This window comes from Pelodiscus sinensis, unplaced genomic scaffold (genome assembly GCF_049634645.1).
Source record: "Pelodiscus sinensis isolate JC-2024 unplaced genomic scaffold, ASM4963464v1 ctg107, whole genome shotgun sequence".
NCBI lineage: Eukaryota > Metazoa > Chordata > Testudines > Trionychidae > Pelodiscus > Pelodiscus sinensis.
The window spans coordinates 110,462-125,963 of NW_027465981.1; the positions used below are offsets into that span (position 1 = coordinate 110,462).

Below are 15,502 nucleotides of genomic sequence, written 5' to 3' on the forward strand. Positions count from 1 at the left end.
CATGTGTTCAGATTTCTGTAATTTACTAGTTAAACGCAGAATGGGTTCTGGAGTAGGCATCTTAATCCTTGGTTGACCTTTGACTCTATCGAAACGTAGGATCAAATGGACTCTGATGTACCTGTGACTGGCCTGTTCCCTCAGTAATGCTGGCTCTTCTCTCCTAGATTGCCATTCCCATCGAGGATGTCCACCGGACCCACCTGAGATTCACCTTCAGGCACCGCTCTTCCAGTGACTGTAAGTTTTCCTTCTACTTCAGGTCTTGTCCTGTGAGAGTCTGAACAAGGGCCAGGTCCTCCCCCCTAGTCAATCTGCAGGAGTGAGAAACTCACGTAGTGGCACAGAGTGTGACAATAGCGTGTGGTTCTGTCAGGGACAGCTTTGCGAGCCTTCCCAGTGGCAGGGAGGAAGCCGTTACGCAGTCCCCACCTGCTTGTGTGCTGCCTGACCTGCCCCTTTGCCGCAGTGATTCTCATCCCCGGGTTCTTCTGTGCTGCCTGACCTGCCCCTCACCACAGTGATTCTCATCCCCGGGTTCTTCTCTGCTGCCCGACCTGCCCCTCACCACAGTGATTCTCATCCCCGGGTTCTTCTGTGCTGCCTGACCTGCCCCTCACCACAGTGATTCTCATCCCCGGGTTCTTCTGTGCTGCCCGACCTGCCCCTCACCACAGTGATTCTCATCCCCGGGTTCTTCTGTGCTGCCTGACCTGCCCCTCACCACAGTGATTCTCATCCCCGGGTTCTTCTGTGCTGCCTGACCTGTCCCTTTGCCACAGTGATTCTCATCCTCGGGTTCTTCTGTGCTGCCTGACCTGCCCCTCACCACAGTGATTCTCATCCCCGGGTTCTTCTGTGCTGCCTGACCTGTCCCTTTGCCACAGTGATTCTCATCCTCGGGTTCTTCTGTGCTGCCTGACCTGCCCCTCACCACAGTGATTCTCATCCTCGGGTTCTTCTGTGCTGCCTGACCTGCCCCTCACCACAGTGATTCTCATCCTCGGGTTCTTCTGTGCTGCCTGACCTGTCCCTTTGCCACAGTGATTCTCATCCTCGGGTTCTTCTGTGCTGCCTGACCTGCCCCTCACCACAGTGATTCTCATCCCCGGGTTCTTCTGTGCTGCCTGACCTGCCCCTCACCACAGTGATTCTCATCCCCGGGTTCTTCTGTGCTGCCTGACCTGCCCCTCACCACAGTGATTCTCATCCTCGGGTTCTTCTGTGCTGCCCGACCTGCCCCTCACCACAGTGATTCTCATCCCCGGGTTCTTCTGTGCTGCCTGACCTGCCCCTCACCACAGTGATTCTCATCCCCGGGTTCTTCTGTGCTGCCTGACCTGCCCCTCACCACAGTGATTCTCATCCCCGGGTTCTTCTGTGCTGCCTGACCTGCCCCTCACCACAGTGATTCTCATCCCCGGGTTCTTCTGTGCTGCCTGACCTGCCCCTCCCCACAGTGATTCTCATCCCCGGGTTCTTCTGTGCTGCCTGACCTGCCCCTCACCACAGTGATTCTCATCCCCGGGTTCTTCTGTGCTGCCTGACCTGCCCCTCACCACAGTGATTCTCATCCCCGGGTTCTTCTGTGCTGCCCGACCTGCCCCTCACCACAGTGATTCTCATCCTCGGGTTCTTCTGTGCTGCCTGACCTGCCCCTCACCACAGTGATTCTCATCCCCGGGTTCTTCTGTGCTGCCCGACCTGCCCCTCACCACAGTGATTCTCATCCCCGGGTTCTTCTGTGCTGCCTGACCTGCCCCTCACCACAGTGATTCTCATCCCCGGGTTCTTCTGTGCTGCCCGACCTGCCCCTCACCACAGTGATTCTCATCCCCGGGTTCTTCTCTGCTGCCCGACCTGCCCCTCACCACAGTGATTCTCATCCCCGGGTTCTTCTGTGCTGCCTGACCTGCCCCTCACCACAGTGATTCTCATCCTCGGGTTCTTCTGTGCTGCCTGACCTGCCCCTCACCACAGTGATTCTCATCCCCGGGTTCTTCTGTGCTGCCTGACCTGCCCCTCACCACAGTGATTCTCATCCCCGGGTTCTTCTGTGCTGCCCGACCTGCCCCTCACCACAGTGATTCTCATCCTCGGGTTCTTCTGTGCTGCCTGACCTGCCCCTCACCACAGTGATTCTCATCCCCGGGTTCTTCTCTGCTGCCCGACCTGCCCCTCACCACAGTGATTCTCATCCTCGGGTTCTTCTGTGCTGCCTGACCTGTCCCTTTGCCACAGTGATTCTCATCCTCGGGTTCTTCTGTGCTGCCCGACCTGCCCCTCACCACAGTGATTCTCATCCCCGGGTTCTTCTGTGCTGCCTGACCTGCCCCTCACCACAGTGATTCTCATCCCCGGGTTCTTCTGTGCTGCCTGACCTGCCCCTCACCACAGTGATTCTCATCCCCGGGTTCTTCTGTGCTGCCTGACCTGCCCCTCACCACAGTGATTCTCATCCCCGGGTTCTTCTGTGCTGCCCGACCTGCCCCTCACCACAGTGATTCTCATCCTCGGGTTCTTCTGTGCTGCCTGACCTGCCCCTCACCACAGTGATTCTCATCCCCGGGTTCTTCTCTGCTGCCCGACCTGCCCCTCACCACAGTGATTCTCATCCTCGGGTTCTTCTGTGCTGCCTGACCTGTCCCTTTGCCACAGTGATTCTCATCCCCGGGTTCTTCTGTGCTGCCTGACCTGCCCCTCACCACAGTGATTCTCATCCCCGGGTTCTTCTGTGCTGCCCGACCTGCCCCTCACCACAGTGATTCTCATCCCCGGGTTCTTCTGTGCTGCCTGACCTGCCCCTCCCCACAGTGATTCTCATCCCCGGGTTCTTCTGTGCTGCCTGACCTGCCCCTCACCACAGTGATTCTCATCCCCGGGTTCTTCTGTGGTACCCGACCTGCCCCTCACCACAGTGATTCTCATCCCCGGGTTCTTCTGTGCTGCCTGACCTGCCCCTCACCACAGTGATTCTCATCCTCGGGTTCTTCTGTGCTGCCTGACCTGCCCCTCACCACAGTGATTCTCATCCTCGGGTTCTTCTGTGGTACCTGACCTGCCCCTCACCACAGTGATTCTCATCCCCGGGTTCTTCTGTGCTGCCTGACCTGCCCCTCACCACAGTGATTCTCATCCTCGGGTTCTTCTGTGGTACCTGACCTGCCCCTCACCACAGTGATTCTCATCCTCGGGTTCTTCTGTGCTGCCTGACCTGCCCCTCACCACAGTGATTCTCATCCTCGGGTTCTTCTGTGGTACCTGACCTGCCCCTCACCACAGTGATTCTCATCCTCGGGTTCTTCTGTGCTGCCTGACCTGCCCCTCACCACAGTGATTCTCATCCCCGGGTTCTTCTGTGCTGCCTGACCTGCCCCTCACCACAGTGATTCTCATCCCCGGGTTCTTCTGTGCTGCCCGACCTGCCCCTCACCACAGTGATTCTCATCCCCGGGTTCTTCTGTGCTGCCCGACCTGCCCCTCACCACAGTGATTCTCATCCTCGGGTTCTTCTGTGCTGCCTGACCTGCCCCTCACCACAGTGATTCTCATCCTCGGGTTCTTCTGTGCTGCCTGACCTGTCCCTTTGCCACAGTGATTCTCATCCTCGGGTTCTTCTGTGCTGCCTGACCTGCCCCTCACCACAGTGATTCTCATCCTCGGGTTCTTCTGTGCTGCCCGACCTGCCCCTCACCACAGTGATTCTCATCTCCGGGTTCTTCTGTGCTGCCTGACCTGCCCCTCACCACAGTGATTCTCATCTCCGGGTTCTTCTGTGCTGCCCGACCTGCCCCTCCCCACAGTGATTCTCATCCTCGGGTTCTTCTGTGGTACCCGACCTGCCCCTCACCACAGTGATTCTCATCCCCGGGTTCTTCTGTGCTGCCTGACCTGCCCCTCACCACAGTGATTCTCATCCCCGGGTTCTTCTGTGGTACCCGACCTGCCCCTCACCACAGTGATTCTCATCCTCGGGTTCTTCTGTGCTGCCTGACCTGCCCCTCACCACAGTGATTCTCATCCTCGGGTTCTTCTGTGCTGCCTGACCTGCCCCTCACCACAGTGATTCTCATCTCCGGGTTCTTCTGTGCTGCCCGACCTGCCCCTCACCACAGTGATTCTCATCCCCGGGTTCTTCTGTGCTGCCTGACCTGCCCCTCACCACAGTGATTCTCATCCCCGGGTTCTTCTGTGCTGCCTGACCTGCCCCTCACCACAGTGATTCTCATCCTCGGGTTCTTCTGTGCTGCCCGACCTGCCCCTCACCACAGTGATTCTCATCTCCGGGTTCTTCTGTGCTGCCTGACCTGCCCCTCACCACAGTGATTCTCATCCTCGGGTTCTTCTGTGCTGCCCGACCTGCCCCTCACCACAGTGATTCTCATCCCCGGGTTCTTCTGTGCTGCCTGACCTGCCCCTCACCACAGTGATTCTCATCCCCGGGTTCTTCTGTGCTGCCTGACCTGCCCCTCACCACAGTGATTCTCATCCCCGGGTTCTTCTGTGCTGCCTGACCTGCCCCTCACCACAGTGATTCTCATCCTCGGGTTCTTCTGTGCTGCCCGACCTGCCCCTCCCCACAGTGATTCTCATCCTCGGGTTCTTCTGTGCTGCCTGACCTGCCCCTCCCCACAGTGATTCTCATCCCCGGGTTCTTCTGTGCTGCCTGACCTGCCCCTCACCACAGTGATTCTCATCCCCGGGTTCTTCTGTGCTGCCTGACCTGCCCCTCCCCACAGTGATTCTCATCCCCGGGTTCTTCTGTGGTGCCTGACCTGCCCCTCACCACAGTGATTCTCATCCCCGGGTTCTTCTGTGCTGCCTGACCTGCCCCTCCCCACAGTGATTCTCATCCCCGGGTTCTTCTGTGCTGCCTGACCTGCCCCTCACCACAGTGATTCTCATCCCCGGGTTCTTCTGTGCTGCCTGACCTGCCCCTCCCCACAGTGATTCTCATCCCCGGGTTCTTCTGTGCATCTACTCAAAGAAGAAGAAATAGTTACTTTTGGGAACTGTGTGCTTCATAGACTCCCAGGGCTAGAAGAGACCTCAGGAGTCATCGAGTCCAACCCCCTGCCCAGGGCAGGACCAGCCCCAACTCAATCAGCCCAGCCAGGGCTTTGTCCAGCTGGGACTTAAAATGCCTCTAGGGATGGAGATTTCACCACCTTCCTAGGGAACCCAGCCCAGTATTTCCCCACCCTCCTAGTGAAATAGTTTTTCTTAATATCCAACCTCGACCTCCCCCACTGTAACTTGAGACCATTGCTCCTTGTTCTGCCATCTGTCACTGCTGAGAACAGCCTCTCTCCATCCTCTTTGGAACCTCCCTTCAGGGAGTTGCAGGCTGCTCTCAAATCCCCCCTCACTCTTCGCTTCTGCAGACTAAACAAGCCCAAATCCCTCAGCCTCTCCTCATAGGTCATGCGCTCCAGCTCCCTAATAGTTTTGGTTGCCCTCGGCTGGACCCTCTCCAATGCATCCACATCCTTTCTGCAGTGGGGGCCCAGAACTGCACTCAATACTCCAGATGTGGCCTCACCAATGCTGAGTAAAGGAGAATAATCACTTCTCTGGATCTGCTGGCAATGCTCCTCCTAATGCATCCTAATATGCCATTAGCCTTCTTGGCTACAAGGGCCCCTGTTGATTCATATCCAGCTTCTCATCCACTGCAATCCCCAGGGCCTTTTCTGCTGAACTGCTGCCTAGACAGTCAGTCCCCAGCCTGTACCAATGCCTGGGATTCTTCTGTCCCAATGCAGGACTCTTCACTTGTCCTTGTTGAACCTCCTCAGATTTCTTTTGGCCCAATCCTCTGATCTGTGCAGGTCACTCTGGACCCCTATCCCTGCCCTCCAGTGTATCTACCTCCCCCCCTAGCTTAGTGTCATCTGCCAACTTGCTGAGGGTGCAATCCATCCCCTCATGCAGGTCATTAATGAAGATGCTGAACAAAATGGGCCCTAGAACTGATCCTTGGGGCACTCCACTTGAACTGACCGCCAGCCAGACATCAAGTCATTGATCATTACCCATTGAGCCTGACAATCTAGCCAGCTTTCCAGCCACCTTACAGTCCATTTATCCAATCCAGACTTCCTTAACTTGCTGGCAAGAATATTATGGGAGACCGTATCAAAAGCTTTGCTAAAGTCAAGGTCTATCACATCCACCGACTTCCCCGTGTCGACAGGTGCCTCATTATAGAAGCTAATCACGTTGGTCAGGCATAACTCGCCCTTGGTTCCTCAAGACGTGATGCATATGTGGATCCCACAGCCTGCTCTCTATCCCTTCTGTACCAGAGTCTGAACTCTAGACATTCAGTGAGAAGGAACTGATGGGGGTGGTTGTGGCATTGCCTCATGTAGCCAAGGGAGGACTGCGGCCACAAGAGTAGGCAGTTAGCTGGCATGAGCACACGGCTTGCCCTAGGGACCATGGGATCCTGGGTGACCTTGTATTTGGGTGCCCTCTATTTGTGTTTAAGCTTATTTACTGATCCACATGCAATTAACAATGTTACAGGTTGTGTTTGTGTTACTCCGCCCCCCACCTTTACACTGAAGGGGATAAGGCCCCTCTCGCTGTCTCTAAGAGGCCTCGCCTCAGAGTTCCCACCTTGCAATGGGCTTGTGACTGGTACCCGGTGGGTCAAGCAAGCTCCCGCCCCACCCCTCCCCAGCCACCCTAAGGGTACGTCTGCGCTGCACTCCTCTTTCCAGAGAGGGATGTAAATACAGCCGAGCGAAAATGTAAATGATGCGCGGATTTGAATTTCCCACTCTTCATTTGCATAATGGCGTCCAGGCACTTTTTCAAAATACCCTATTTCAAAAAACCAAAGAAACGCAGGCTAGACGGGGTTATTTTGAAAAGAACCCTGCTTTCGAAATAACCCTTAAACCTCACTTTTAAAGGAGTAAGGTTATTTCGAAAGAAGGTTTTTTTTCGAAATAACCCCATCTAGACTGCGGGGCTTTTTTGAAATAGGGTATTTCGAAAAAGTGCCTGAGCGCCATTATGCAAATGAGGTGCGGGAAATTCAAATCCGCGCATCATTTACATTTTCACTCGGCTGCATTTGCATTTTTCTCTCGAAAGAGGAATGCAGTGTAGACATGCCTGTAGCGTGCTCACTTTATAGTCCTGCCTGATTCCCACCCAAAGCCCTCCTGGAACCAAGCTCTGCCCTCTCTATCAGAGTTGGCTGGAGGCCCAAGGCCCACCTGTATTCACCTCCTGAGTAGCCTGGTAGACATTCAAGGCCCCTCTCTGTAAGCTAGACCCTTTAAGAAGCCTTTCTGGATTGGCTGTGTCACTCTGACACCACCCTTCCTGGCTTGCGTCTTCCTCCGAGGTGCTCCGGCTCCTGAGGCTGCTCCCTCTCCCCCCTCCTGCTTCAATCCCTTTATAGGTTGGTCATGGCTCAGCTCGCAGAGCTCCCATTGGCTTCTTGCCCAGGCACTCAGACAGAACCTCCACCCATCACCTTGCCCCCGGGGAATGCAAAATGCCCTGCTCTTTGTCTGTCTGTGCTGGACCCACACTGGCCTTCCTAGCAGCCAGACCTACTGCACTTGTGTTCCATCCAGAAGGCAGCCCAAGGCCCTGGCCTGGCCTGGCCGTAAAGCCAGGGCTCAGTTGCCAAAGTCATCTGCCACTAAGTCTGGCCTTGTGTGCACAACCTCACTGGAACACAGAGCTGCATCACACTGGAGAACCATAGGAAGGAACCATTTGCTCTCCCTGAATAGACGTTCCCTGACTTTTTGGTTTTGTGTCTCCTAGCTAAGGATAAAAGCGAGAGAGTTTTCTCCATGGCCTTTGTGAAGCTGATGAGACCTGATGGTACAACCCTGCATGATGGTGAACATGATCTCGTTCTATATAAGGTATCAGTTGGCCCAGGTAAATCTATCAGTTCAAAATAAAGAAGGCCACAAAGAAGATGAATGTTCTTCTTCCAGACTTCATTTCTGCCGGGCATGGGAGCACAGGGAATTTATTCTCCATGGGTGCAAGCCTTTTAGTCTGTTGGCAGCAGGTACTCACTGCCGCCTAACACAGCCCTTCCAGAAGCTTTCCAAGCCTTTCTGTTGTTTCTTCTGATCCTCTAGGGCAGTGTTCCCAATTTCATTTCACCACGGAACCCTTTTAAACTTGAAAGAATTGTGCGGAAGCCCTAATAATGGTTTTATATATGGAGCTGAAAAAGTAGACCACAAATAAGTAAGGATAATAATAAACAAATGCTAAATCAGGTCCCAAGATCAACTCAAATGAAAATTGTTTTCAATAAAATGCATAAATGCTTAAATATTCTAATTTTTTTAAATCATGAAATGTTATTGCAATGGAATTTTCTCGCAGAACCCTTATTGTCTCTTCGCGGAACCCCAGGTTTGCCTACCACCATTTGGGAAACACTGCTCTAGGGCTCCGCTACCCTGCAGTTGTCCGCTTTCTCCAACCTCCATTCTGCTGTTTTGCAGTGGCCCTGTGCATGCTGATGGCAGTTCCTCTGCTAGGATGCAGGGCAGTCATGCCTTACTTATAGCTGCATTTCCTGGTGTATTTAGAGCATAGGTTGCCTTAAAAAGAAATGAAGGATTTTGATTAGAAAATAGTTAATTTGGATGCATAATTCAGCACTTTGCCACCGCAGTTGAGGATTTGATATGAAATCAAGAGCCATGACCTAAACTTCAGTGCTGAGTTAGCACAGTATTCTGGGAGTGTGCACAATAACTCAGTTTTGCTCTGTTGCCGGAATTGAGGACCACCTAATTAAGTTCTAATGTGTATAAAGGGTCTGTAATGGGGCTACACCTTAAGGCCAAAAGGGCCATAGAGAAGTCTTGTAGGCCAGTGTTTCTCAACTTTTTTTTATAAAGTACCCCCCCCTTTTTTAAATTATAAGTACCCCCAGTTTTCAGACGCACAATTTTTTTCTACCATTTTAACACATTTGTTTAAACAACTTAATCGTAGGTGGGCAGGCGATAAAATGTTTGGGTGTAAAATGTACAAAAATAATAAAGCGCTGTAAAACTTAAAACAAAAATTCAGTTTTCTCCAAGTTTTGGTTGTGTTGATGTATGCCCCAGACTTCTTTCAAGTACCCTTAAGGGTACTCGTACCACTGGCTGAGAAACACTGCCCTAGGCGGCTAGAGTGGCTAGGAAGAAGCCAGCCAGTCAGGGTCCAGGGAGGCCTACAAAAGAAGCTACAGGAGTAGAGGCAGCTCAGTTGCAGCCCAGACCTGGAAGGGAGAAGGTCGGGGGTGGCTGGCAGGCAGAACCAGGGACAGCTCCCAGGGGAGAGCTGCTGAGAGAAGGCTGGACTTGAAGGTAAAGCCCTGAGGAAAGGGCAAAGGAGTTGTTTCATTCAGAGTGAGGCAACAGGCTGAGGGACCAGGGGAGAAAAGGAGGAGGAATTGCACTATATGTAAGAGAGCACTACGACTGCTCTGAACTCCAGTATAAAGAGGCAGAAAAACCTGTTGAGAGTCTATGGGTTAAGTTTAAAGGAGCAAACAACAGCAGTGATGTTGTGGTTGGTGTTTGCTACAGGCCACCGAACCAGGTGGATGAGGTAGATGAGGCTTTCTTCGGACAACTGAGCGAAGCTGCCAGATCGCAGGCCCTGGTTCTCGTGGGGGACTTTAATCTCCCTGACATCTGCTGGGAAACCAATACGGCAGTACACAGGCAATCCAGGAAGTTTTTGGAGAATGTTGGGGATAACTTCTTGGTACAAGTGCTGAAGGATCCGACCAGGGGCTGTGCTCAGCTTGACCTTCTGCTCACAAACAGGGAGGAACTAATAGGGGAAGTGGAGGTGGCTAACAACCTGGGAAGCAGTGATCATGAGATGGTAGATTTCAGGATCCTGATGAAAGGAAGAAAAGAGAGTAGTAAAATACACACCTTCGACTTCAAAAAAGCAGATTTTGACTCCCTGAGAGACCTGATGGGCAGACTCCCCTGGGATGCTAACATGAAGGGGAAAGGAGTCCAGGACAGCTGGCAGTATTTTAAAGAAGCCTTATTGAAGGCACAGAAAGAAACCATCCCGACGCGTAGCAAGAGAGGCAAACATGGTAGGAGACCAGATTGGCTTACAGGGGAAATCCTTGGTAAACTTAAGCACAAAAAGGAAGCTTATGAAAAGTGGAAACTTGGACAAATGACCAGAGAGGGGTTTAAATGTCTAGCTCGAGAGTACCGGGGGGTTATCAGGAAGGCAAAAGCGCAATTGAAATTGTGACTGGCAAAGGCTGTGAAGGATAAAAAGAAAGATTTCTACAGGCATGTTAACAAGAAGAAGGTGATCAGAGAGGGTGTGGGGCCCCTACTGGATGAAGAGGTAACCCAGTGACAGATGATGTGGGGAAAGCTGAAGTACTCAATGCTTTCTTTGCTTCTGTCTTCACGGACAAGGTCGGCTCCCGGACTAATGCGCTAAGTGACGCAAGATGGGATGAAGATGGACAGCCCTTGGTGGGTAAAGAACAGGCTAGGAACTATTTAGAAAAGCTAAACGTACACAAATCCATGGGTCCGGACTTAATGCATCCGAGGGTACTGAGGGAGTTGGCAAATGTCATTGAAGAGCCTTTGGCCATTATCTTTGAAAAGTCGTGGAGATTGGGAGAGATCCCGGATGTTTGGAAAAAGGCAAATGTAGTGCCCATCTTCAAAAAAGGGAAGAAGGACGATTCAGGGAACTATAGGCCAGTCAGTCTTACTTCGGTTCCTGGAAAAATCATGGAAGGGATCCTTAAGAAATCCATTTTGAGGCACTTGGAAGAGAAGAAAGTGATCAGGAATAGTCAGCATGGATTCACAAAGGGCAAGTCGTGCCTGACCAACCTGATTAGCTTCTATGATGAGGTAACTGGCTCGGTGGACATGGGAAAGTCAGTGGATGTGATATACCTTGACTTTAGCAAGGCTTTTGATTCGGTCTCCCACAATATTCTTGCCAGCAAGTTAAGGGAATGTGGATTGGATAAATGGACGGTAAGATGGATAGAAAGATGGCTAGAAGGCCGGGCCCAGCGGGTAGTGATCAATGGCTCGATGTCAGGATGGCGGTCGGTTTTTAGTGGAGTGCTGCAAGGTTCGGTTTTAGGATCGGTTTTGTTCAATATCTTTATTAGTGGCCTGGATGAGGGGATGGATTGCACCCTCAGCAAGTTTACGGATGACACTAAGCTGGGGGAGAGGTAGATACGCTTGAGGGCAGAGAGGGCAGTGACTTAGACAAATTGGAGGATTGGGCCACAGGAAATCTGATGACGTTCAAGAAGGACAAGTGCAGAGCCCTACACTTGGGATGGAAGACTCCCAAGCACTGTTACAGGTTGGGGACCGACTGGCTAAGTAGCATTTCTGCGGAAAAGGATCTTGAGATTACAGTGGATGAGAAGCTGGATATAAGTCAACAGTGTGTCCTTGGCAACAGACTAATGGCGTACTAGGGTGCATTAGAAGGCGCATTTCCAGCAGATCCAGAGAAGTGATTATTCCCCTTTATTTGGCTCTAGTGAGGCCGCATCTGGAGTATTCCAGTTTTGGGCCCCCCCACTACAGAAGGGATGTAGACGCATTGGACAGAGTCCAGTGGAGGGCAACAAACATGATTAGGGGGCTGAGGCACATGACTTATGAGGAAGGTTGAGGGAACTGGTCTTATTTAGTCTATAGAAGAGAATATTTGGGGAGGGGAGTAGATTTGATAGCTGCCTTCAACTACCTGAAAGGCTTTCCAAAGAGGATGGAGTGAGGCTGTCCTCACTGGTGGTAGATGACAAAATGAGGTGTAATGGTCTCAAGTTGCAGTGGGGGAGTCAGGTTGGACATTAGGGAAACATATATCACTGGGAGAGTGGGGAAGCACTGGAATGGGTTACCTAGGCCTGGTCTATACTAGGGCCATAGTCCGAAATAACCCCTATGTTCAAATGTGTAAGCAGTGTGTCCACACTACCAAGCCCATTATTTCAATACAAGGGGCTATGAAATTCAAACGCTGTACTCCTGCTTTTCATGGCTTAGTTCTGCATTGAGCAATTGAGCAGGGGATTGGACTCGATGACCTTCTGGGGTCTCTTCCAACCCTAGTCTATGATAATGTAATGCAGGGCTACTCAACTTTGGAAGCCCCGGGGGCCACAATGATACTCTCAGCACATGAAGAGGGCCGCAACTTAAGCGTGGTTGCATATACATGCAAATATATATGCAAATAACCTTTCACACTGATGCATGAATACAAAGATTAAGGCAGGACTACACAAGACACAGGCCCCATTTAAGTCAGTACTGCTGATATTAATAAAATGCAGTATTTATCTGATTTCCACCCATATGACAGCACTTTGAATGAGTAATGACAGTCCAGGAATTTAACCACTAAAATGCTTATCAACAGAAGACCAGGGGCAGCCCGTGAGCCTAGGCAAACTAGGCAGTTGTCTAGGGCGCCGCTGGCCCAGGCGCCTGATGATGACGTCATGCCCATTGATGGCTGTGCAGGCGGGGGTGCCGATCGCACCTTCCACCTGGGGCGCCAGCTGCTGCAGCCGGCCTCGGGCCACTCCTGAAGAAGACCATTATATTGACGACTTTTTTGTTTTGACTCCCACCCACGGGCTGCGTGTTGAGCCCTGTGTAAACCCAAACCACACTATGGGCCACAAACAAACAGGTCACGGGCCACATGTTGAGTAGCCCTGATGTAATGGATTCCGAAAACTTGACCTACAAGGAAAGGTTGAAAAAAACTGGGCATGTTTTGTTTTGAGAAAAGACATACAATGCGTTTGAGAAAAAACTGGGCATGTTTTGCTTTGGGGGTGGGATAGCTCAGTGGTTTGAGCATTGGCCTGCTAAACCCAGGGTTGTGAGTTCAATCCTTGTGGAGGCCATTTAGGGATTTGGGGCAAAAATTTGTCAGGGATGGTACTTGGTCCTGCTGTGAAGGCAGGGGACTGGACTCGATGACCTTTCAAGGTCCCTTCCAGTTCTAAGAGATAGGCAATCTCCATTTAAAAAAAAAAAAAACCTGAGTGGGAATTCTGGTAACAGTCTTCAAATATACTAAGAACTGTTATAAGAGGAGGGCGATCAATCTTCTGTCTGCCAAAGGGAGGACAAGAAATAATTGACTTAATCTGAAGCAAGGGAGATTTAGGTTAGATTTGAGGAAAAAACCCTTTCTAACTATAAGGATAGCTCTGGAATAGGTTTCCAGTGCAGGCTGCAGATCCCTCGTATTGGCCATTTTTAAGTACAGGTTAAACAAACACCTATTTAGGTGTCATGGGCGGTGAGTATAAGAGGCAAGGGAAGGCACTACCTTTCCTAGGTCTTAGTGCTCAACCCCTCCCCCCTCCCCTCTTCCTAGTCCTGTTCTGAACCTTCTTCCAGGCTCCCATAACTGGCTGCTGCCTGGTGAGTCTTTGATCTAGTACAGTGGCTCCCAACCTTTTCCAGCATACAGACCCTGTGATGGGCCCCGCTGCCCCTGCTTGCTTTAGGAAATGGACTTATGGGCACAAATATACATAACTCAAAGATGCTCGAGACAAACTGCCTCATGTAATCTTTCAGTCTTCAGGTCTTAATCTCTGGGTCTCTCTCTCTTGTTTTGTGAGTGTAAGTTAGAGATACAGGTACAGAATGGCTTATGGATGTAAATGTGCCATGGAAAGCCTCAAGGGTTTCGAATGCTGGGAGGCCTCAGTGCCTGGGCAACCCTATATCAACAGTCCCTTTTGTCCTTTAAGTTTCAGCAGCAGTTGGTCGTAGGAAGTCATGTGATCTCCCGAACTGGTAGGAACTGGACAGGGAACTTCTCATGCAAAGTGGAATCTATAAAACAATGAGGAGCTTGGCAGTGTCTGTGTCTTTGTCTGGCATGGCACTCCCAAGAGAGTGAACCAGAGACCCCAGGGAAAGGTTTTGGAGGCGTGGCTGGAAAAAGAGGAGTTTTAGGGCGAGTTTACAATACATTTGTACTGAGGGTTTAGTGTTAGAAGTCGCTAAGCATTGTTTGTGATTTTAAATTCGTAATCTACTTTGCTCTGCCTGTTCTCACTTGTTACCATTGAAATCCAACTGCTCGTACTTAATACAATCACTTTTACTTAGTATCAAGCCTAGTGTAAATAATTGTTACCTGGGGGAGCAAACACTGTGTACATCCTCCTTTCATTGCTAAACAGGGCTTACCTAAATAATTCCTTTGGGGTTCTGATCCCATTCGGGGACTGGTATCCCAGGAAAGCTGAGCCCCAAACTGCATTTTCCTTGGACCTGAAAAGTTTCAGTGACTGTACTGCTCCTCGAGGGGCAGTGATCGCAGCTCTGTGCGTTGGTTGGGGGGAATAGGGAGCTGGCCCAGCAAGACAGGGCAATGAGAAGCCCCAAAGAGCAGGAAGGCGAGTAGCAGTGGCTTTGTCAGCCCCCAGGAAGCCACCCTAAGTGGTCTTCTACGACCACAGCCAATCACAGATCCCTTTTCAATCTATTAAAATTGGACAGACCCCCCAAGCAATATAGCTATGCCTGCAGCCTGCACGTCTCTCGGACTGCACTGCTTCCGAGCTGCATCCCTCAGCCCCCTCGGGAAGCAACGTGGGCTGAGGGACTTGCTGGCTGCTGGCACGGAGCTTCTCAGCTCCCTGGGCGTTGAGAATCTCTGTGCCAGCAGCCAGTACATCCCTCAGCCCATGCTGCTTCATGAGTCGTGGGAAGCAACGCGGGCTGAAGGACATGCTGGCTGCGAGAGGCTCCATACATTTATTTTAATTTCTATTTTAAACTTTCCGTGGACCCCCTACAGTACCATCACAGACCACCAGGGGCCCGCAGACCACAGGCTGGGAACCACAGCTCCAGTAACTTAAGAGTGAAAAAGCCTTTCCCCTTGCCAGACAGATTAGTAGAACATTTTTATTGTTAAAGAGCCATTCAAGTGGTAATGAGGCCATTAAACAGGCATTTGCCAACCCCCACACATAGATAGTGTCAGTGTCTGAATTTGCAGATAAATAGTTGTGCATTATGTATTTACTCAGAACATAATAGGCTACAGGTCCCTATCTAACATTCACTTTCAAATATGTCATTAGTGTGTTGCTGGAGATGATAAAAATCATATCATTAAAATACCCTTGTATAGATATTTAGATGCACAATCTAAGCATACATCTTTAGTCTGCAATGCTTGGGTCTTTGGACATATTTTTAAAATAATTCCTTCAAAAGTCCACCTCTATCTAAAACACACTTTTTAGTTAATTTCTATTGTACACAAATTTTGCTTCCAAAGTTTTCTGTCTTTTTTTGCCATCCCTGCCCATTTAATTTTTCTGCCTTCACCGCTACCCCCACTCCCTCTTTATCCCTTTAAAGGCTCTCTTAACTTCTGACTATTAAGAAAGGAAAACTATTTGATTAGCTAGTTTTGAGAGAACCCTTCAGCA

General features: G+C 50.9%; 1 protein-coding gene across 2 annotated transcripts in view; it reads left to right on the forward strand.

The window, feature by feature from the left end:
• Positions 1–15,502, forward strand: part of LOC102455798 (dedicator of cytokinesis protein 2-like) — a 336,752-nt gene that overhangs the window by 103,856 nt on the left and 217,394 nt on the right. For both annotated transcript variants that reach the window (XM_075917669.1, XM_075917670.1), the window contains exons 16-17: positions 168–240; positions 7,795–7,898. In XM_075917669.1, coding sequence (XP_075773784.1) covers positions 168–240; positions 7,795–7,898 — 177 coding nt within the window. The remainder of the gene's footprint in view (positions 1–167; positions 241–7,794; positions 7,899–15,502) is intronic.